The 15,260-nt window shown below is 41.0% G+C and overlaps 3 protein-coding genes across 3 annotated transcripts; 1 reads left to right on the top strand and 2 right to left on the bottom strand.

Annotated features, from left to right (window-relative positions):
- Nucleotides 1-327: 327 nt before the first annotated feature.
- Nucleotides 328-3,568, top strand: chmp5b (charged multivesicular body protein 5b). Its single transcript, XM_061093695.1, has 8 exons — nucleotides 328-474; nucleotides 1,044-1,148; nucleotides 1,703-1,749; nucleotides 1,898-1,991; nucleotides 2,083-2,154; nucleotides 2,478-2,586; nucleotides 2,992-3,107; nucleotides 3,197-3,568. Exons 1-8 carry the CDS (start codon nucleotides 406-408, stop codon nucleotides 3,245-3,247), a joined length of 663 nt encoding a protein of 220 aa, XP_060949678.1. The 5' UTR covers nucleotides 328-405; the 3' UTR covers nucleotides 3,248-3,568.
- Nucleotides 3,569-3,651: 83 nt separating this feature from the next.
- fastkd3 (FAST kinase domains 3) lies at nucleotides 3,652-6,895 on the bottom strand. The gene is made up of 7 exons (XM_061093956.1): nucleotides 6,834-6,895; nucleotides 5,058-6,523; nucleotides 4,885-4,970; nucleotides 4,423-4,597; nucleotides 4,269-4,338; nucleotides 4,049-4,163; nucleotides 3,652-3,877 (listed from the first exon to the last, which is right to left on the bottom strand). Exons 2-7 carry the CDS (start codon nucleotides 6,487-6,489, stop codon nucleotides 3,779-3,781), a joined length of 1,977 nt encoding a protein of 658 aa, XP_060949939.1. The 5' UTR covers nucleotides 6,490-6,523; nucleotides 6,834-6,895; the 3' UTR covers nucleotides 3,652-3,778.
- Nucleotides 6,896-8,332: 1,437 nt separating this feature from the next.
- myl12.1 (myosin, light chain 12, genome duplicate 1) lies at nucleotides 8,333-11,785 on the bottom strand. The gene is made up of 4 exons (XM_061093903.1): nucleotides 11,707-11,785; nucleotides 9,441-9,643; nucleotides 9,097-9,258; nucleotides 8,333-8,851 (listed from the first exon to the last, which is right to left on the bottom strand). Exons 2-4 carry the CDS (start codon nucleotides 9,622-9,624, stop codon nucleotides 8,679-8,681), a joined length of 519 nt encoding a protein of 172 aa, XP_060949886.1. The 5' UTR covers nucleotides 9,625-9,643; nucleotides 11,707-11,785; the 3' UTR covers nucleotides 8,333-8,678.
- Nucleotides 11,786-15,260: the final 3,475 nt, after the last annotated feature.

The following is a 15,260-nucleotide window of genomic DNA, read 5'->3' as shown; positions in this document are numbered from 1 at the left end:
ACCCAGTAATTTAATCGGTTTTTATTACTAGTCTAAGGCAATCACACCAAACAACTATATTTCAAGTCAATAACACAAAAAACAGGCCCATTATTAATACTTTTACAAAGTACAGGGCCCTGGAACCAGCTCGGGAGAAGGGGAAATTCATAGAAATATAAACATAAAAAGTAGAACTACACAGACACTTGAGGCCGAAGCAGATACACAAGTTAAAAATAAAAACAATCCATAAAATCTGAACACAGAGGAGGGCGGGGCCGAGTGAGGAATTAACACGTGACTCCCGTGACGTCACACAGAAGTCTCTTCCGGGTGTTTATTCCTCCTCCCCAGTAGGTGACGGTGACAGCGAAGCGAGCACCGCAGTCTTTTCTACTTTTTAAAAACCTCAACTCCGGCGACATGAACCGCATCTTCGGCCGCGGAACCCCGAAGGCTCCCCCGCCGAACCTCTCCGACTGCATCGGGAGCGTGAGTGTCGAGTTCCGGACGAGTTGTAACCGCTGTCTCGGGCAAAGTAAACAAAAGATGGAGCCCTGCTGCTAGCCGCTAGCTAACTGCTAGCTAACTGCTAGCCGTGTTTATGAGCAGGAACAAGGCCAGGGTTTGTCTTGTTTGCCACCGTTTTGTCAGAATAACCGAGTTTAATATCTTACAAATTGATAAATACAAAAAATAGCTCGATTGTGTAAAGTAGGGAGTTTCCCTTTACACTGTGTATCAGCTGATGTTTCCATAAAACAATGTGTATCAGCTCAGATTATGCAACTGAGCAGGAATTTGAGTCACACAGCTGAGACTGTTTTATTCTCTCAGTGAGGTGGCACACATTCATCAACCAGTTATACAGGTTACCAGTCACAGCTACTGTCAGCTGTCTGGAGTTTACTGGGGAGGAAGAAACCTGATCAATTAGGTTTCCTTCCAGCCCACAGAAATAGCAGAGTCATTGATGAGGTCATCTCTTTATGTACCATGCTGGTGACATCATCATCATCTCACAAAAAGCTGATGCCCGATGTTCTGTTTTCTACTTTAAGGTTGATTCTCGGGCGGATTCCGTGGAGAAGAAGATTGCCAAACTAGATGTCGAACTTGTCAAGTACAAGGATCAGATGAAGAAGATGAGGGACGGGCCCTCGAAGGTGAGAGGTCACGTGGGAATGTTACTTCCTGGTCCCGATTATGATACATGGACTTTGTGTATTGTCAACTACTGAGTATTTATCGGAAGCCTGTGAATTTAATAAAACATAACGTAAAACGCAGTTTAACACATGTATGCTTCCGTCACTGCATGGAAGTGATGATTGCCATCATTGTTCTACGGCCTTGCTAGGGGCAAACCTTTTGAAAAACAAAAACATACAGAGAATAAAGGGCAAAGAACTTATCTAGTTTCAGTATCATGACTGATAGGAGAATTATTCTGTTAAATTTACAGGTTTTTTCATTATCATGACACCAATGTAAAATGTATCTTAATCTTCAGTCAGACCTGAAATGTTAAATACTGTCGTAAACATATCCTCAAAGAAAAGTAAATCTGTGAATGTGACATCTTCTGTTCCTTTGTGCTAGGCAACATTTGAGCAGATTTTTAAAAAGTGCTGATAAACAGACTCTTGTATCTAGTTCATGTTTCTTTTGTTTGGTATTTACATATTTACTAAGTGCTTTCATTCATTTCCTCTATTAGAACATGGTCAAGCAGAAGGCATTGAGAGTTCTGAAGCAGAAGAGGATGTAAGTACTTTTACTTTGAGAGACCTCCAGGTTTTTATTATTGACCATATAAAATGCATTTTAATCGACAATAATTTTGTTACTAGATCCAGTCATGTTTCTTATTCCGGCTCTCATCAAGGCCTAACTTCATGTTTGTCTCCTCCAGGTATGAGGGTCAGAAAGATAACCTGATGCAGCAGTCGTTCAATATGGAACAAACAAACTACACAATATCGAGCCTTAAAGACACTAAAACCACAGTAAGAGACATTACATTTGAATCCAGAAAATGTAATAATGTGTTGAGAAGTAATGAGTTCAATTTCTGCTAACATCTGTTTTTCTTTGTAGGTTGATGCCATGAAACTCGGCCTTAAAGACATGAAGAAAGCTTACAAGAAAGTCAACATTGATCAGATTGAGGTAATTGATTTTTTTTTTTGGACCATAAGTTTACTTCATAGGATCTTATACTATTATCGCTTGTTTCTATTTATACAAGTTTAAAAAAAAAGACAGTTATCTAATGTTGTCAGAATTCACTCCCTCAAAATAATTTTTTGACGCGTTGGCTGAAGCTCATAACCAGATAATTTTATTACCCTTTAGGTTTCTGTGATAGATAATAGAAAGCATTCCTTAGTGAGCTTAAATTTGTTAAACTTTCTGCACAGTAAAAGTATTTAATTGTTTTCACAGAGAATGTGAATGTAAGAAAATCATGAACTCTGTTATTTTGTATACAGGACGTCCAAGATCAGCTGGAGGACATGATGGAGGACGCCAATGACATCCAGGAGGCACTGGGCAGAAGCTATGGCACCCCCGACATCGATGAAGACGACTTGGAAGCAGGTCAGGAAAAACTCTGTCTTCATCGTTATAACTTAAGTATTGAGTCCAAAGCTGTGCTGGTGCTAACAAATTTAGCTTTGTTATATTTGCATTGTTTATAAGGTGTATAAGGAGTTAATTGATACTGCTGCTCTCTGCTAATGTTGAATTATAGTGTTTTTTGACTCATTAACAGATTTTATTGAAAATTATGAAAGTGGTTTGGCTAATATATAGATAGATATAGACTATAGGACATGATTGTGAAAGAGTGGCAAAGAGGAAGTGATTTCCAGTTACCTGGCTTTGTAAGAGGACGTGCAGGACTAGAAAATGGTTTTGCAGTAATGCAAATGTGGGGCATCATGCTATCATGGCTGAGTGATAGACTTTTTGTGATGGTACCTCACGCTGCTGTGTCCACAGAGCTGGATGCTTTGGGAGACGAGCTCCTGATGGACGAGGACAGCTCCTACCTGGACGACGCCGCGACAGCTCCTTCCATCCCAGAGGGAATGCCTGGCGACAAGTCCACCAACCGGGTACGTTACAGCTTTAGGATTTTTCTGTTTCACATCATCTACATTATTCATTGGCTTGATTAATGAATATTCTTTTCTTTCTCTGACAGGATGGTGTCCTGGTGGACGAGTTTGGCCTTCCTCAGATTCCTGCTACATAAAGAAGTTATCTCTGCACTCATACTGGTTTTATATGTATCATAGCCTTTTTTTGTATTTATCCAAATGACACTCCCAGCCTTTAGAGGGAAGCCTTGGAAATCAAAGCATCTACTGTACAAGGAATGATGGAAAATTACATCAAATCAGGTTTCTTGAATAAAAGTGGATTATTAATTACCAGTATGCTTCTTTCATATGTATCTAAGGTGATTGGTGGAACTGGTATTCTCTCTATCTCTCTGTCTCTCTCTTCTCTCTTTGTACATTCTCTGCAGCTTGTGTTTACCAAGAACCAAATAAATTATATTTTTCAATCCATACTTCAATTGGTGTGATGCATTCGAGTCATTCAAAAGTCAATATGTACTCAAAGTAAATTTATTCAAAAGATAAATATGTGGATGTACAGAATCAATAACTTAAACACCTTAATTTGACTGACTTATTAGCAAAAATAAATATTGATTTATTTTAATCAAAAAAAAGCAACAATTCATGATGTCACATCTGAAGCAAAGTCATTTGTGTCATCACCAGCTCAGCCTGTACGTGTGAGGGAAGATCTTCTGGTGCAGGTACTCGACCACGCTGGTCATGCTTTTGAGTTTTTCAAATTCATAGTAAGGAATCTAGAAAGAAAGAAAAGATACAGCAGGTTCAGATTTAACTGATGTCTTTTTTTAGCCATTTGGCATTATAAAAATACACATTACAATTGGGCAGATAAAAATGTGGCAGAACTCTCCCTGAGGAAAACAAACGGACGACTAAAACATGAAAAGTGAAAGTGAGGGTCTAACCTGAACAACTTCATATCCCAGGAGCCTCAGGTGTCGCTGCTTGATGGCTTCTTTTCCCAGCAGGTGCCTCTTGTTTGTAGTGAACCTCTTTGATCCATCGATACAAAGAGCTACCCTGCAATCACACGTCAGCTCTAAAAGATTAACTCCAGAACTCTCACATCTCATACATGAAAAGTCTTGTGCCACTTGACCATACGCAATTCATAACACAATTTACCTTCTGTACACCTCGTCAGTTTGACTGGCAGTCAGCACATATCCCTCCTCATCAAGTTTAATCTCCACGTCTACAAAACGGAACCAAAGTTAAGTTATTTGTAGATAAAACTGGGAAACATTGAGAAGATTAAAAGCTGTTTTGTGTCTGTTACCGAGTGTGTAGCAGTACGGCGTGAGGACATTGGATCCAAAGTATGCACGAGCCCCGAGCAACTCGATCAGTCCATTTTTCACAGAGTTGTACAGATGTACATCCACCGGCGTCTCCAGGGAGCGCCCAGACGTGAGGAAAGACTTAACGCTGAACTTTGGAAGCAGCTTGGGACCCTGATGAAGGAAGAATAAACACATACATTCGTCAGATCAGAGAAAAGGAGACAGTGGGGTTCTTATGTCTGAGAAAACTTTATTTGATTAGTGGTACCTCTGCATCTCAAATCAAAATGAAATCAATATGGGCTTATAGATGTTTACAATAAAAGTTTTTATCACAGGTAACGTGGAACGCACTGAACCTCACGTATTGACTGCATGTTAAGCCAGAGGGTTTGTTTAAAGGCTTGTGCTTATCCATTGGTCACATTTAACCATTCACATAGTTTAAAATACTTTACCTGATAGAAAGGACACTCTAGCTTCACAGTCATGTAGAGCTGAGTCAGCTTTGCCAGGACGATCCGATCCATCCCTGTGCCTTGCTCTGCGGCACAGAAATAAACACAAACATACATGTCAACAATGTTTTTAATCTCCTATCATGTGTCAGCTGCCTGTTGAGGTGTTTTACCTTGTAGCTGCTGCAGGAAGTAACTGCTGAAGACCTTGGAGACAAAATTAACGGGGAACCTCTCCACCAGGACGCAGGCGTGGAGCAGGTTGAGCAGTGTTCGAGGTTGGAAGTGGGAAAAGCGCGTATGCAGGATGGTTTCCACCTTCCTGAACACCTCGCCTGCGTTTGGCGGGAGGTACCCCAGCTTCCCGAAAGCCATGATCTGCCTGGCCACCTGGCTGGTGCTGTACTCATCCGCTCGGTACACAAAGCTCTCCGCGATGGCGTCAAACACCGTTGGGGAGAGGATGTTCCTCCGGCTAAAGAACTGCATCACCGTGGTTACCGTCTCTGGGTGGGAGGCGAATGCCATGGTGGGGACATACTTCTCCATCGCCTCCACAAAATAATGATCGCTGTGACCAAAGTATATTAGCGCCCCGACCACGAGGGTGAGCTCCTCATCGGTGAAGTGAGGTACATGACGCACAGCCTGTTTGCACAGACTGATAACCAGAGGCATGGCCTGGGTCTGGTTCAGCGTCACAAGAGCACTGAGCAGCCCGCTGACAGCATCAGGGTTCATACGGGAGCTGAGTCTCAGAGCAGGCGTGTGCATGGCATTCAACAGGTCTCTGTATTTTCCATCTGCACCCACACCACCTTGCAGAAGCCTGTAAACTGCAATGAGGTCTGATAGGCTCCATTGGGTAGGTTCCAGCTTCTGGATGTCCTCCATCACCTGCTCCAGCATCACACAGCCAGGTCCCTCCACGGCGAGCATTGCCTGGCCTAAGGTACACAGCTCATCTACAGTCATCTTCCCCCTGTCGAGCCTCTCCTGGCTCTCAGACACCAGCCGCACCATCAGAGTGCTCCAGGGATCCAGGAAGAGGCGAGTGCAGGCCAGGAGAGCAGATACCAACCCAGCATCCGTCAGCCGCCCGGAATCCTGCTCCAGCTGGAAGCACAGGGCCCGGATGGTGTCCTTCTCTAGCACGGCGGGGTCCTTCAGTGACTTTCCCCCCTGCTCCAGGTCGGCCACTCGATGAAGCGCTTCAGCAGCCATGGTGTCAGACAAGATCTCCACCGAGCGCAGCAGTCTGAGGACCTGCCGGGAGGAGGAGCAGTCGGCCAGACCCTGCTGGAAAGCCTGCTCCTCTGCAGAGGTGGGTCGGTGCAGCTGGGTCAGACGGAGCCGGGGGATGTCTGCATCCTTGTGGAGTCCTACAGAGCTGCTGGCCACAAAGGACGGCTCCCTGATGATGGTGCTGAGGCCCCTGGTCCCACAGCCCGGCTGGAGCTGCCTGCTGCCCGGGCTCCTGCTGCCCGGGCCGGCTGCACATGATGGCTGACCCGCACTGCTGGTTCTCAGGAGCCGGGTGGAGGGGACGACAAACGGGAAACGCTGAATCCCGAGCTGGCCGAGCAGAGGAAGTCTCCGGATCATCTTGAGACCCTGGTCCAGGACCCCTCAGGACCAGCTGATTCAGAAACAACAACAACAAACACGTTCATCAGTACAACAACACGTTTACACAACATAGTTAGAAGACAGTACATCAGTTAACTAAAGAATAGAAGCAGCAGCAATGACAGAACTCAGCCTCCTCCTCGTGTTAACTAACCAACCTTGAGGGATGCTGTAAGCTAACGTTAGCCTTAGCCGCTAGCGCCCTGGCTAGCACAGGAGACTCGCACTTTTCCCGGGTATTTTCGCTTTATGACTGAAGCTTGAGCTCAGGGGGATAAACAGAATAAAGAATGACAACATGGAGTCAGTAAAGTTCATACCTGGTCATGTCCAGCAGCAGGAACGTGTCAGAGAACCGGCGGCAGAGAGGAAGTCAAACTAGTAGCGTGGTTCCGTAAGGCGCGAGAGGCGTTCAGGGGCATGTCGATGGTTTGTAAACCATAAGTACACTCAATCAAACCTAGTGTAAAATCATTTTTGTATAAATCAATAACAAATGTGGATATCAACTGATAAATCGCTTCTAGAGAAACAGAAAATGTTTAACCTTCACTTCAGTAGGGTGACTGCTTGATTAATGCAATCTTTAGCTACAAAACATACTTTCAGGTCATGTTATATATCCAACAGCACCTGAAGGCATCACTCCCTGTTTTCTTTTAGCCTGTAAAGAAAGTTCACGCGAGGAGAGTCTCCAATAAAAAGATGATGTCACGTAATTAGGGCCCGAGCACTGACAGACAGTGAGGCCCTATTGAAATTGTAAGGATTATTATTATTATTCAGGAAAATAAATTGGCTTTTTGAGGTCTTTACCATGCTCCAATTCTTACCAAAATATGCAGAAAATTAGAAAGTGAAAATTTACGTTATCTGGAGGAATTTGCAAGGGGCGTGGCAAAATGTTAATTTTAATTTTTAATGTTTGCCTTCAGTTCTGTATTTTTAACTTGTAAAGCACCTTGTAACTGTATTTGAAATGTGCTATTTACATAAAGTATATTATATTTGCTATGTACTCATGTATTAATGTTTTACAAAACATGGTGGAAGGATGTTTTATGGGTCAGAGAACAACCATTACATTTTAGTGCAGATCCAGGATCACTTTCCTTAGCATTTTGAGAAAGGGGGTTTATTTTTTAGTTTTCTGCTGATTTCCCTGGGGAAAAATGTATGGATCTTGATGAAAAAACCTGAATCTATTGCACTTAAATGTGACTTCATAAGAGGAATGTTGGGCCGGCTGTATGACGTATGAACACTTTTGCTTATTTTCATCCCAGTTTAATGCAGTGTACTTATTATATTATTTGTTAATGCCTCCTGTAGAGCAACATGATAATGCATGACTATATAGTAACATTTCTATTATGAACCGAAAAAGCCTCTTGGACGAGAGGTGAGTTGTCTTCAAGTAAGTTGTACAACTCCTGTAGGTAGAACTTGTATTTGCTTATCTTTTAAGTGTCACATCCTGTATGACATCACTGATTCACCACCACATACAGCAAATCATAACATAGGGAAACTTTCCTCTCCGAGGTTCATTTTAAATATGCCACAATAATACTCCTGTTTTCTGTGCAAGTCGTATCCATTTGAAGCCTTAACTTTCCCTTTCAGAGAAGGAATTCAGCTCGTCTGCACACGCTCAATGCATTTTAGGAGGAGGGAGAGTTGACTTGTCAGGACTTGACAAGCTCCTGAAAAAGTGGGCCTGAGCATTTGAGTTCATTAGCCCCAGGAAAAATAAAGACAGAGTAATGCAACACGTATTTCAGTTGTCGTTTATGGAAGTGAAACAGTCAGCAGAATATAACTTGATAAAGGGCTTTATTTAAAAAGTGTATATTATAAAATGTAAAAATTCAGCTATACCCGATCACATGAATTGCAAAGACTTATTCCCCAAAGAGCTTCCAAAGTGCTGCCACTTCACTTCTTTAAATGACAGAAGAAGAAACACTTTAGACACTAGTTAGAATATTTTCTTCTAATTAGAGACTTGCACATTTGGCAGTACTCGAAGTTCACTACAAAGAGAGTGGATAGTTATTGCTTTGGTTTGGTTGAAAGGCTTCTATACTGGAGAGTTGAGACATGCAGCACGGTCATCTAGCTGATGGAAAGAGGCGAAGAGGTCAATGCGGGGGAGTGGCTCTTCAATCGTCCTTATCCTTGGCACCGTGCTTTAGGATGCGTGTGAACTCCACGTAGTTGAAGTTGTTTTTCTTGTCAATGGGAGCCTCCCTAAAGAGCTCGTCCACCTCCTCGTCTGTAAACCGGTCACCCATTGTTGTCAGCAGCTCTCTGAGGTATTCATCCTGGATGAAACCTGACGAGGGAGAAGAGAGAGAACAGATAAGACTGAGAAGGAAATCATCACAATCTTCTCCTAGAGAGATTACTTTTGTCGACAATGATTTAATCACACTTCATTTGTATTGATGAAGCTGGATAGTTTTAGGCAAGTAGTCTGCCCAAAGTAGCCTTTCAAAACACACCTAAAATTTTAAAAACAAGTAAGTGGGCACGCAGGCTTCACAAATAGGAGAAAAGAATAGTTTGATATATATTTACCTGTTCCCTCCTCATCGAAGCAGGCGAATGCATTTCTGATCACATCCTCGGGGTCTGTGCCATTGAGCTTCTCTCCAAACATGGTGAGGAACATGGTGAAGTTAATGGGTCCGGGAGCTTCATTCATCATGGCCTCCAGGTACTCATCAGTTGGATTTTTTCCTGTAAAAAGGTAAAGTGCACTCAATTGAGTTTGAGCATTTAAAAATGCAGCGCTGGTTCTACATTAACAACTGATGAAAAACAAAATCTGAATGCTTCAAGAACTACTCTTCCAACAGATCCACACCGACATGTTTGATGTTATTTTCATACTTAAGGTTAGGAAAGCCTCCCCCACTCACCCAGCGAGGCCAGCATGTCGTGCAGGTCCTCCTTGTCGACAAACCCGTCACGGTTCTGGTCGATCATGTTGAAGGCCTCCTTGAACTCCTGGATCTGAGACTGGTCAAACATGGCGAAGACATTGGAGGTGGCGCGCTGAGGGCGCTTCTTGGTGGTCTTTCCCTTTGCTCTTTTGCTCGACATGTTGACGGTTTTGTTGTGTCTGTGAGAAAACAACAACACATGATTAGATATCCTGTTGCAGACAACTAGGGAAGTGCTCCTTAAGAAGAGCACCAAAAACCTAATAACAGTGTCATGAGACTCCTGAAGACAACAGCTGTAGCTGGGACTTTAACAAATAAAAGGCGGTTCTTTTCTTTTGAGTTCTTCAGCAGGTGTGTCATGTGGAATGTTTGCGCATGTCTGTCTGTGGAACGATTTTAATCATGATGACGTGATGATGGCTGTTGTCCAACCCACGAATACCAAGCAGTCATGCAGTAATGTTTTATTAACTCCAGAGTAATCATGGATCAGATAAAATCCAGTTGATGGACGTTGCAGCTGGTGTGAGTCTATCACAAGATTGTCTCCAATTTAATTCCCCTAAATGATGATTAGGCCTCATTTTGAGAGGAATTAGTGGCTCATAAAGAAAATAATCAGTCGACAAATTGACTATTAGTTGAGCAACAGTAACAATCTAGAAACCTAATTTTTAGTTGCCAAAGCAAAAGACAAAAATACACTGAAATAAAAGTTAAAATCAAGAATACAACTCTGAGTTGCAGCCCTATTTTGTCTCAATGACTTTAACATATTCCATATAATATAAGCCGGTGGAGGGAGACGATCTGGTCTTAAGTAAAGTGGTGTCATGCTGTTACTCAAATAATATTTCGTCACCCGTGCCCACAACTCAGTGGCAGTCATTTAATTCTCTGGCAGTGATTCCCCGGTGTGGTGTCCGTCTCACTGAGCTATAAATGGGAATGTTCCTCGTCTTTTTAGGTTGATCAGCTCACTGGCTTCACAGAGGGCGAGAAAATTACCTCACAGAGGGCAGGAAAGCTAGTGATGTGAGGACATATGTCCTTATCAGGCAATGTCTTGTATGTAGACTTTTAACTGTCCAACTGTCACAAATTTAAGTTGACAGACAAGAATGTTTTAGCTACACAGCGCTTATGGAAAATAGTCTCCACCATCTTGGATAGCAGGGATTACGCAGAGCCGGGTCATGTGTTAATGCCATAACATTATCTGGGATGTTGATGAGTATATTCAGTGATACAAATCTGATTTGGGGATTAAAGACTGTTTTAACTATACTCATACCTTAATTCTCAATTTACAACGAAAAGGAGAGCAGGGAATAATTTTGCTTTTACATGAAAATGACAAAGAACTGACGTATTCAACAGATTCTTGTTGAAAACTTTGGTGTCTACTGATCATTAGATAAGGATAAACAGGACCATATGTCTGAGATCTTTGAAGCTATAAAAGGCCCTTTAGTTCCAGCTATATTTTATTAAAAACAGTAATATGCTTATAACTCTACTTTTGTTGATTAATTGTTTTTTAGTTCAGGTTAAAGATAAAAAAAAAAGATGCTGGTTTCCAGCTTCTCATATCTACGGATATTTTATTTGCTTTAAAGCCTTACATTTAATATCAGACCAAAACAAATACTCGAGTAGCATGTTTAAATTTTTTGCTTTAACCACTTTATTGATAATCGATTAATCGAGGACACCATATGTTATTCGCTATATTACTATTTATTTTAATTAGTTTTACTTGAGGACTTTGCTGAAAGTTCAAGTCAAGAATCAGCTTTTCCAAAACAAATCGATCTTCATGTGAAAATGTTTGAAGAAATAACTTTAGCAGGATACTTGATAAAGTACGTACACAGTCCTGCTGTTTCGCGGCCTGGTTAAAGCTTCCTGACACAGTTCGTGTTCAAACATTCGTGAACCGCAGCTCATTATTAAAAAGTTACCCTGTTTAAATTAACTCAAGAGCTGAAAAATGCAACTTCACAAGTCTATAACCTAACAGCTGATTTGAAATACCTGCGCTAGCTCCCGAGGTGCTAGCCGCGCAGCTAACAGCTAGCCATGTTTTCAACGCTATCAAGCGAGCACTCAAAATGGCAGGAGAGCATCTAACCCACGTAAAGTGCTTTGATACCACAGACATATGTTAGAGGAGTATAAATAACTCAGCTAACTGTTGTGTGAAGACAAGTAAACACAGATCAAAACACGGTCTTACCTGCCTACGAGGAGGAATGTCAGCTAGCCCGATGCTGTTCGTCTTCTCAACCACCGCCCTTCACTTCCTCATCCTCCTGTTGGCTTCCGCACAGGGCACCGGACCGGACCAACGCGGGAGAAGAGGGGGGTTCAACAAACAGGAAACCCTTGTTACTTGTTTTAAAAGTATTTCACTCCTTACTGCTATCTTAATTTTACTATTAAACATTCTCTACTACATTATATTTTAACCAACGTGTCTTAATATTTTATTATCAGCGGTAATAAAACACACAGTGCAGATTGAGCTCCCCCGCTAAAGTAAATGTAACTTCAACAAACGCTCCCTTGACATTCCTGGATTTGTCCTTTTAAGGAGAGAAAAAACACATCCTGCCTATTGTGCAATTAAAGGGAAGGGAAAGTTTAAATAGTGGGAATGAACTGGATTCACCATCAATAACACACTATATTTATCATTTTATTGTATAGTATTGATTTTATTATGTTGTAAAAAACTCAGTAAGATGCAAATCATCACAATCTCTCTGATAAATGTGTATAGGAGTACTATTAGAATATTGGCATGATATATAAAAGAATAATGGTCTTGATGGGTTTTTTCTTATTGTTTAACAAATACATGTGCAAAAGGTGACATCAGAATTAGGCTTGGATCTGATATAAGCTATTATGAGGACCAGCATCACAGATGTCAATACCACTATCAATAACTGTAATAGTGTTAAAGATAGTGCTAATATATAGGAGTGGGTAAAAATAAATGTTGTTTATGTTCGTTAATCTGCATCCGTATTCCTGACAGGCCTAAAAGTGATACATGTGACAACCCTGACGTACTAAAAGCAAAACAATAAGTTAAAAATGTTGATAGGATGGGTAATAATAGACACTGACGGTCCTGCGTGGGTCAGACAACAGTTGGCGTCCAGGTCGTTACTGTGAAGAGAGGCTTACTGCTGCAGGGCTTCAACAGTAAGATGTGGAACCGTTGACTCACAGGTTAAAACAAGCCACATCTGTCTTTCTGTCCAGCCAACATATCACTTTCAGAGTCGATAAGAAAATTGTTGAACATAAGCCACGATCCATTTATAGTTAAACAAACATATTAGGTGAAAAGCTGCATAGTCAGAAAACATCACGACTGGTGTTTCTGAGCGATACAATACAAGTTGACTGTTTGAAAAAAAGACTTTGGAACAAACGTTGTTATTGAATTGTGTCTGGTTTCTCAAAGGCCCAAATTATATCTATTTCCTAACATAGTGTTGTTTTTAACAGACAAAATAAAAGATCCTTTTCTGCTTTACCTCTTTGCATGTAACTAACACCGAATTATATGGGTAAAAAAAGACTACCCCTGTTAATACAATTTTAAACATTGTCCACCAAATTGCACACAATCATGAACATGAGAGAACTTTATATGACAGATTTTAAAAGATAAAGGTCCATGAATTATTCCCTGAAAAATCCATGAAAATATAGAAAAATGCTCTGTGTTGCTATGTTAAATAGTGTTTAGTGGAAATCGGTTAAATCGTTTTTGTGTAATCCTGCTGAAAAATAAACCAACAAACAAATACAGAGGAAAACAGATCCTCCTTGGCAGAGGTAAACATCATTTGATATTGAAGTGCTGCATTAAACCACTAGAGTGTACTAGTTTTATATGAAACATTTAATTTCCTCGGTGTTATAGAGACTTTCTTGAGCTAATGAATAGATTGTCTCTCCTGTGTGTGCTCAATGAATTTCTCATTGTCCACAGTTGTTAACTTAAATGTTCATACAGCAACTGTGTAAGGAAATTATTCCAAACAAGTCTTAAAATAGTCCAATGAATCCCTTGAGGCGGCCATATAGTTGGAATTTCCTGGACAGCTGAACTCAGACACATAACTTGGACCATGAAAAAGATTCATTACATGGACTTGGAGAAGATTTGGAGGGAACCGAACCACTTGTGTATACATGTGGGATTGGAGAGAATATTAGAAAAACCTCTCATGCAGTGTATTACATTACCATTACCATCTATCTAATATGCCTTTTTGTCCAAGCGTCAACCAAACTGATCGTTACAGGCCTTTACAGTCGCAGGGTTCATTAGATTGAACTTGTGCATTTGATGTTATAAAACAATAACTGAGTACAGGTGATGATGTTCCCCTATTAAGCCGCAGACATTGTAAGAGCGCTACCGCTAAAATAGATTTATACTCCTCAAATACCCTGGGATACAAGTGGATAAGGTCATTAGGTATCTGTGTTGTCACATTACAGGGAAAATATTTGGGCTACCTCAGGTTTTCTTATGAACTGCAGAGTTTCATGGAAGGGACTCTTCTATACGAGCTGTGATTGGCAGCCTTTCAGTTATTTGGGCTTAAAATCAGATCAGCACAAAGCCCAAGATGTTTGTAATAAAAGCTGCAGAGGCCGTGTGGGATTCTTTGACACTCAGTCATTAATTCTGTTGGTTACTGTTCCTTTGTGCCAGACAGGGTACTAAGATATGAATGTATCTAATCTGATTAACTTTTTTATTGGGTCAATTTCTCTTTCACGGCATTTAGAAACAATTCATATACAGCTAATACGTGAAGGAATTTAACTCTTAATTTTAATAAAAACTAAAGGAGGCTATTTGTTGGCATCCATTGTATGACTGTCCTTGCCAGCGAACAATGGAAAGGTATTTATTTGGCTTTATGCATTTGAATTACACATACAGGCTTTCATAGAGTCAACTGAACACATATGTATATCACTTTCACTTTTTTAGGCTCTGGTCCAGGGGCGAATTATGTAGCTTGACATTGTGTTCCGTTTGATTCCATTTCTTATCAGCCAGCCCGTAGTGTTGTGACCCTGCTCACTGTCTCGTTTTAGCTCCCCTCACAGTTGATCTCTTGTAACGAGCTTACACTTCAGACTGCTGCCATGACATTTTAAACATGTTGTCGTGCCGATCATTGTGCGGGATGGTGAGGGTGGGTGAAGACCAAAAAGATTCAGCATCTCTCTGGCTTGGAAATTACCATGTGTTTGTGTTGCAGACAATTTCCAGAACATTAGGCAAAACATCTGTAGTGATTTGAATTATATCTACTGCCAAACAACCTTTAAGCATCCATGTATTATCAAGAATGTGCTTTTATATATTTATGGATCATGAGTCTTTCATCTATTTCCACTTTTCCTTTCAGTAGCTGTTAAGGAGCACAGGCCACAAGAGGGGGCTTTTGTGTACCTCCACAAATGAGCGAGACGGAAAGAGAGAGTGACAAAGAAACTGTAACTGGCATTTGTTGAATGTGAAGCAAGTAACAATAGCATAACTAAAGTTAGCAACAGCCACAGCTGAGACTGCTGTAGATAAACTTCAGTCTATACGTCAGTGAGAACTTTATGGACAAAAACATGAAATTAAATATAAGTGAAATAAAATTGATCACTGACCCTTGAAAGGTTGGATATTGAGGTATTTGTAATCTCAGCCAACCCTTTGTCATATTCTTTCTTTTTGTAATTTGTGTCTCAGGA

This window comes from Limanda limanda, chromosome 20 (assembly GCF_963576545.1).
Source record: "Limanda limanda chromosome 20, fLimLim1.1, whole genome shotgun sequence".
NCBI lineage: Eukaryota > Metazoa > Chordata > Actinopteri > Pleuronectiformes > Pleuronectidae > Limanda > Limanda limanda.
The sequence above is the reverse complement of the archived record's forward strand: the minus strand, read 5'-3'. Positions and strand labels throughout refer to the sequence as shown.

Bases quoted from the DNA above. Each gene is read 5' to 3' on its own strand.
- chmp5b (XM_061093695.1), top strand. From the start codon at position 406: ATGAACCGCATCTTCGGCCGCGGAACCCCGAAGGCTCCCCCGCCGAAC. The intron at 1,149-1,702 runs GTGAGAGGTCAC...TTCCTCTATTAG, and splicing joins TGAGGGACGGGCCCTCGAAG to AACATGGTCAAGCAGAAGGC. The intron at 1,750-1,897 runs GTAAGTACTTTT...TGTCTCCTCCAG, and splicing joins GTTCTGAAGCAGAAGAGGAT to GTATGAGGGTCAGAAAGATA.
- myl12.1 (XM_061093903.1), bottom strand. From the start codon at position 9,624: ATGTCGAGCAAAAGAGCAAAGGGAAAGACCACCAAGAAGCGCCCTCAG. The intron at 9,259-9,440 runs GTGAGTGGGGGA...ACCTTTTTACAG, and splicing joins CGACATGCTGGCCTCGCTGG to GAAAAAATCCAACTGATGAG. The intron at 8,852-9,096 runs GTAAATATATAT...CTCCCTCGTCAG, and splicing joins CTTCGATGAGGAGGGAACAG to GTTTCATCCAGGATGAATAC.
- fastkd3 (XM_061093956.1), bottom strand. From the start codon at position 6,489: ATGATCCGGAGACTTCCTCTGCTCGGCCAGCTCGGGATTCAGCGTTTC. The intron at 4,971-5,057 runs GTAAAACACCTC...TCTGTGCCGCAG, and splicing joins CTTCCTGCAGCAGCTACAAG to AGCAAGGCACAGGGATGGAT. The intron at 3,878-4,048 runs GTTAGACCCTCA...CTTTCTTTCTAG, and splicing joins TGGGATATGAAGTTGTTCAG to ATTCCTTACTATGAATTTGA.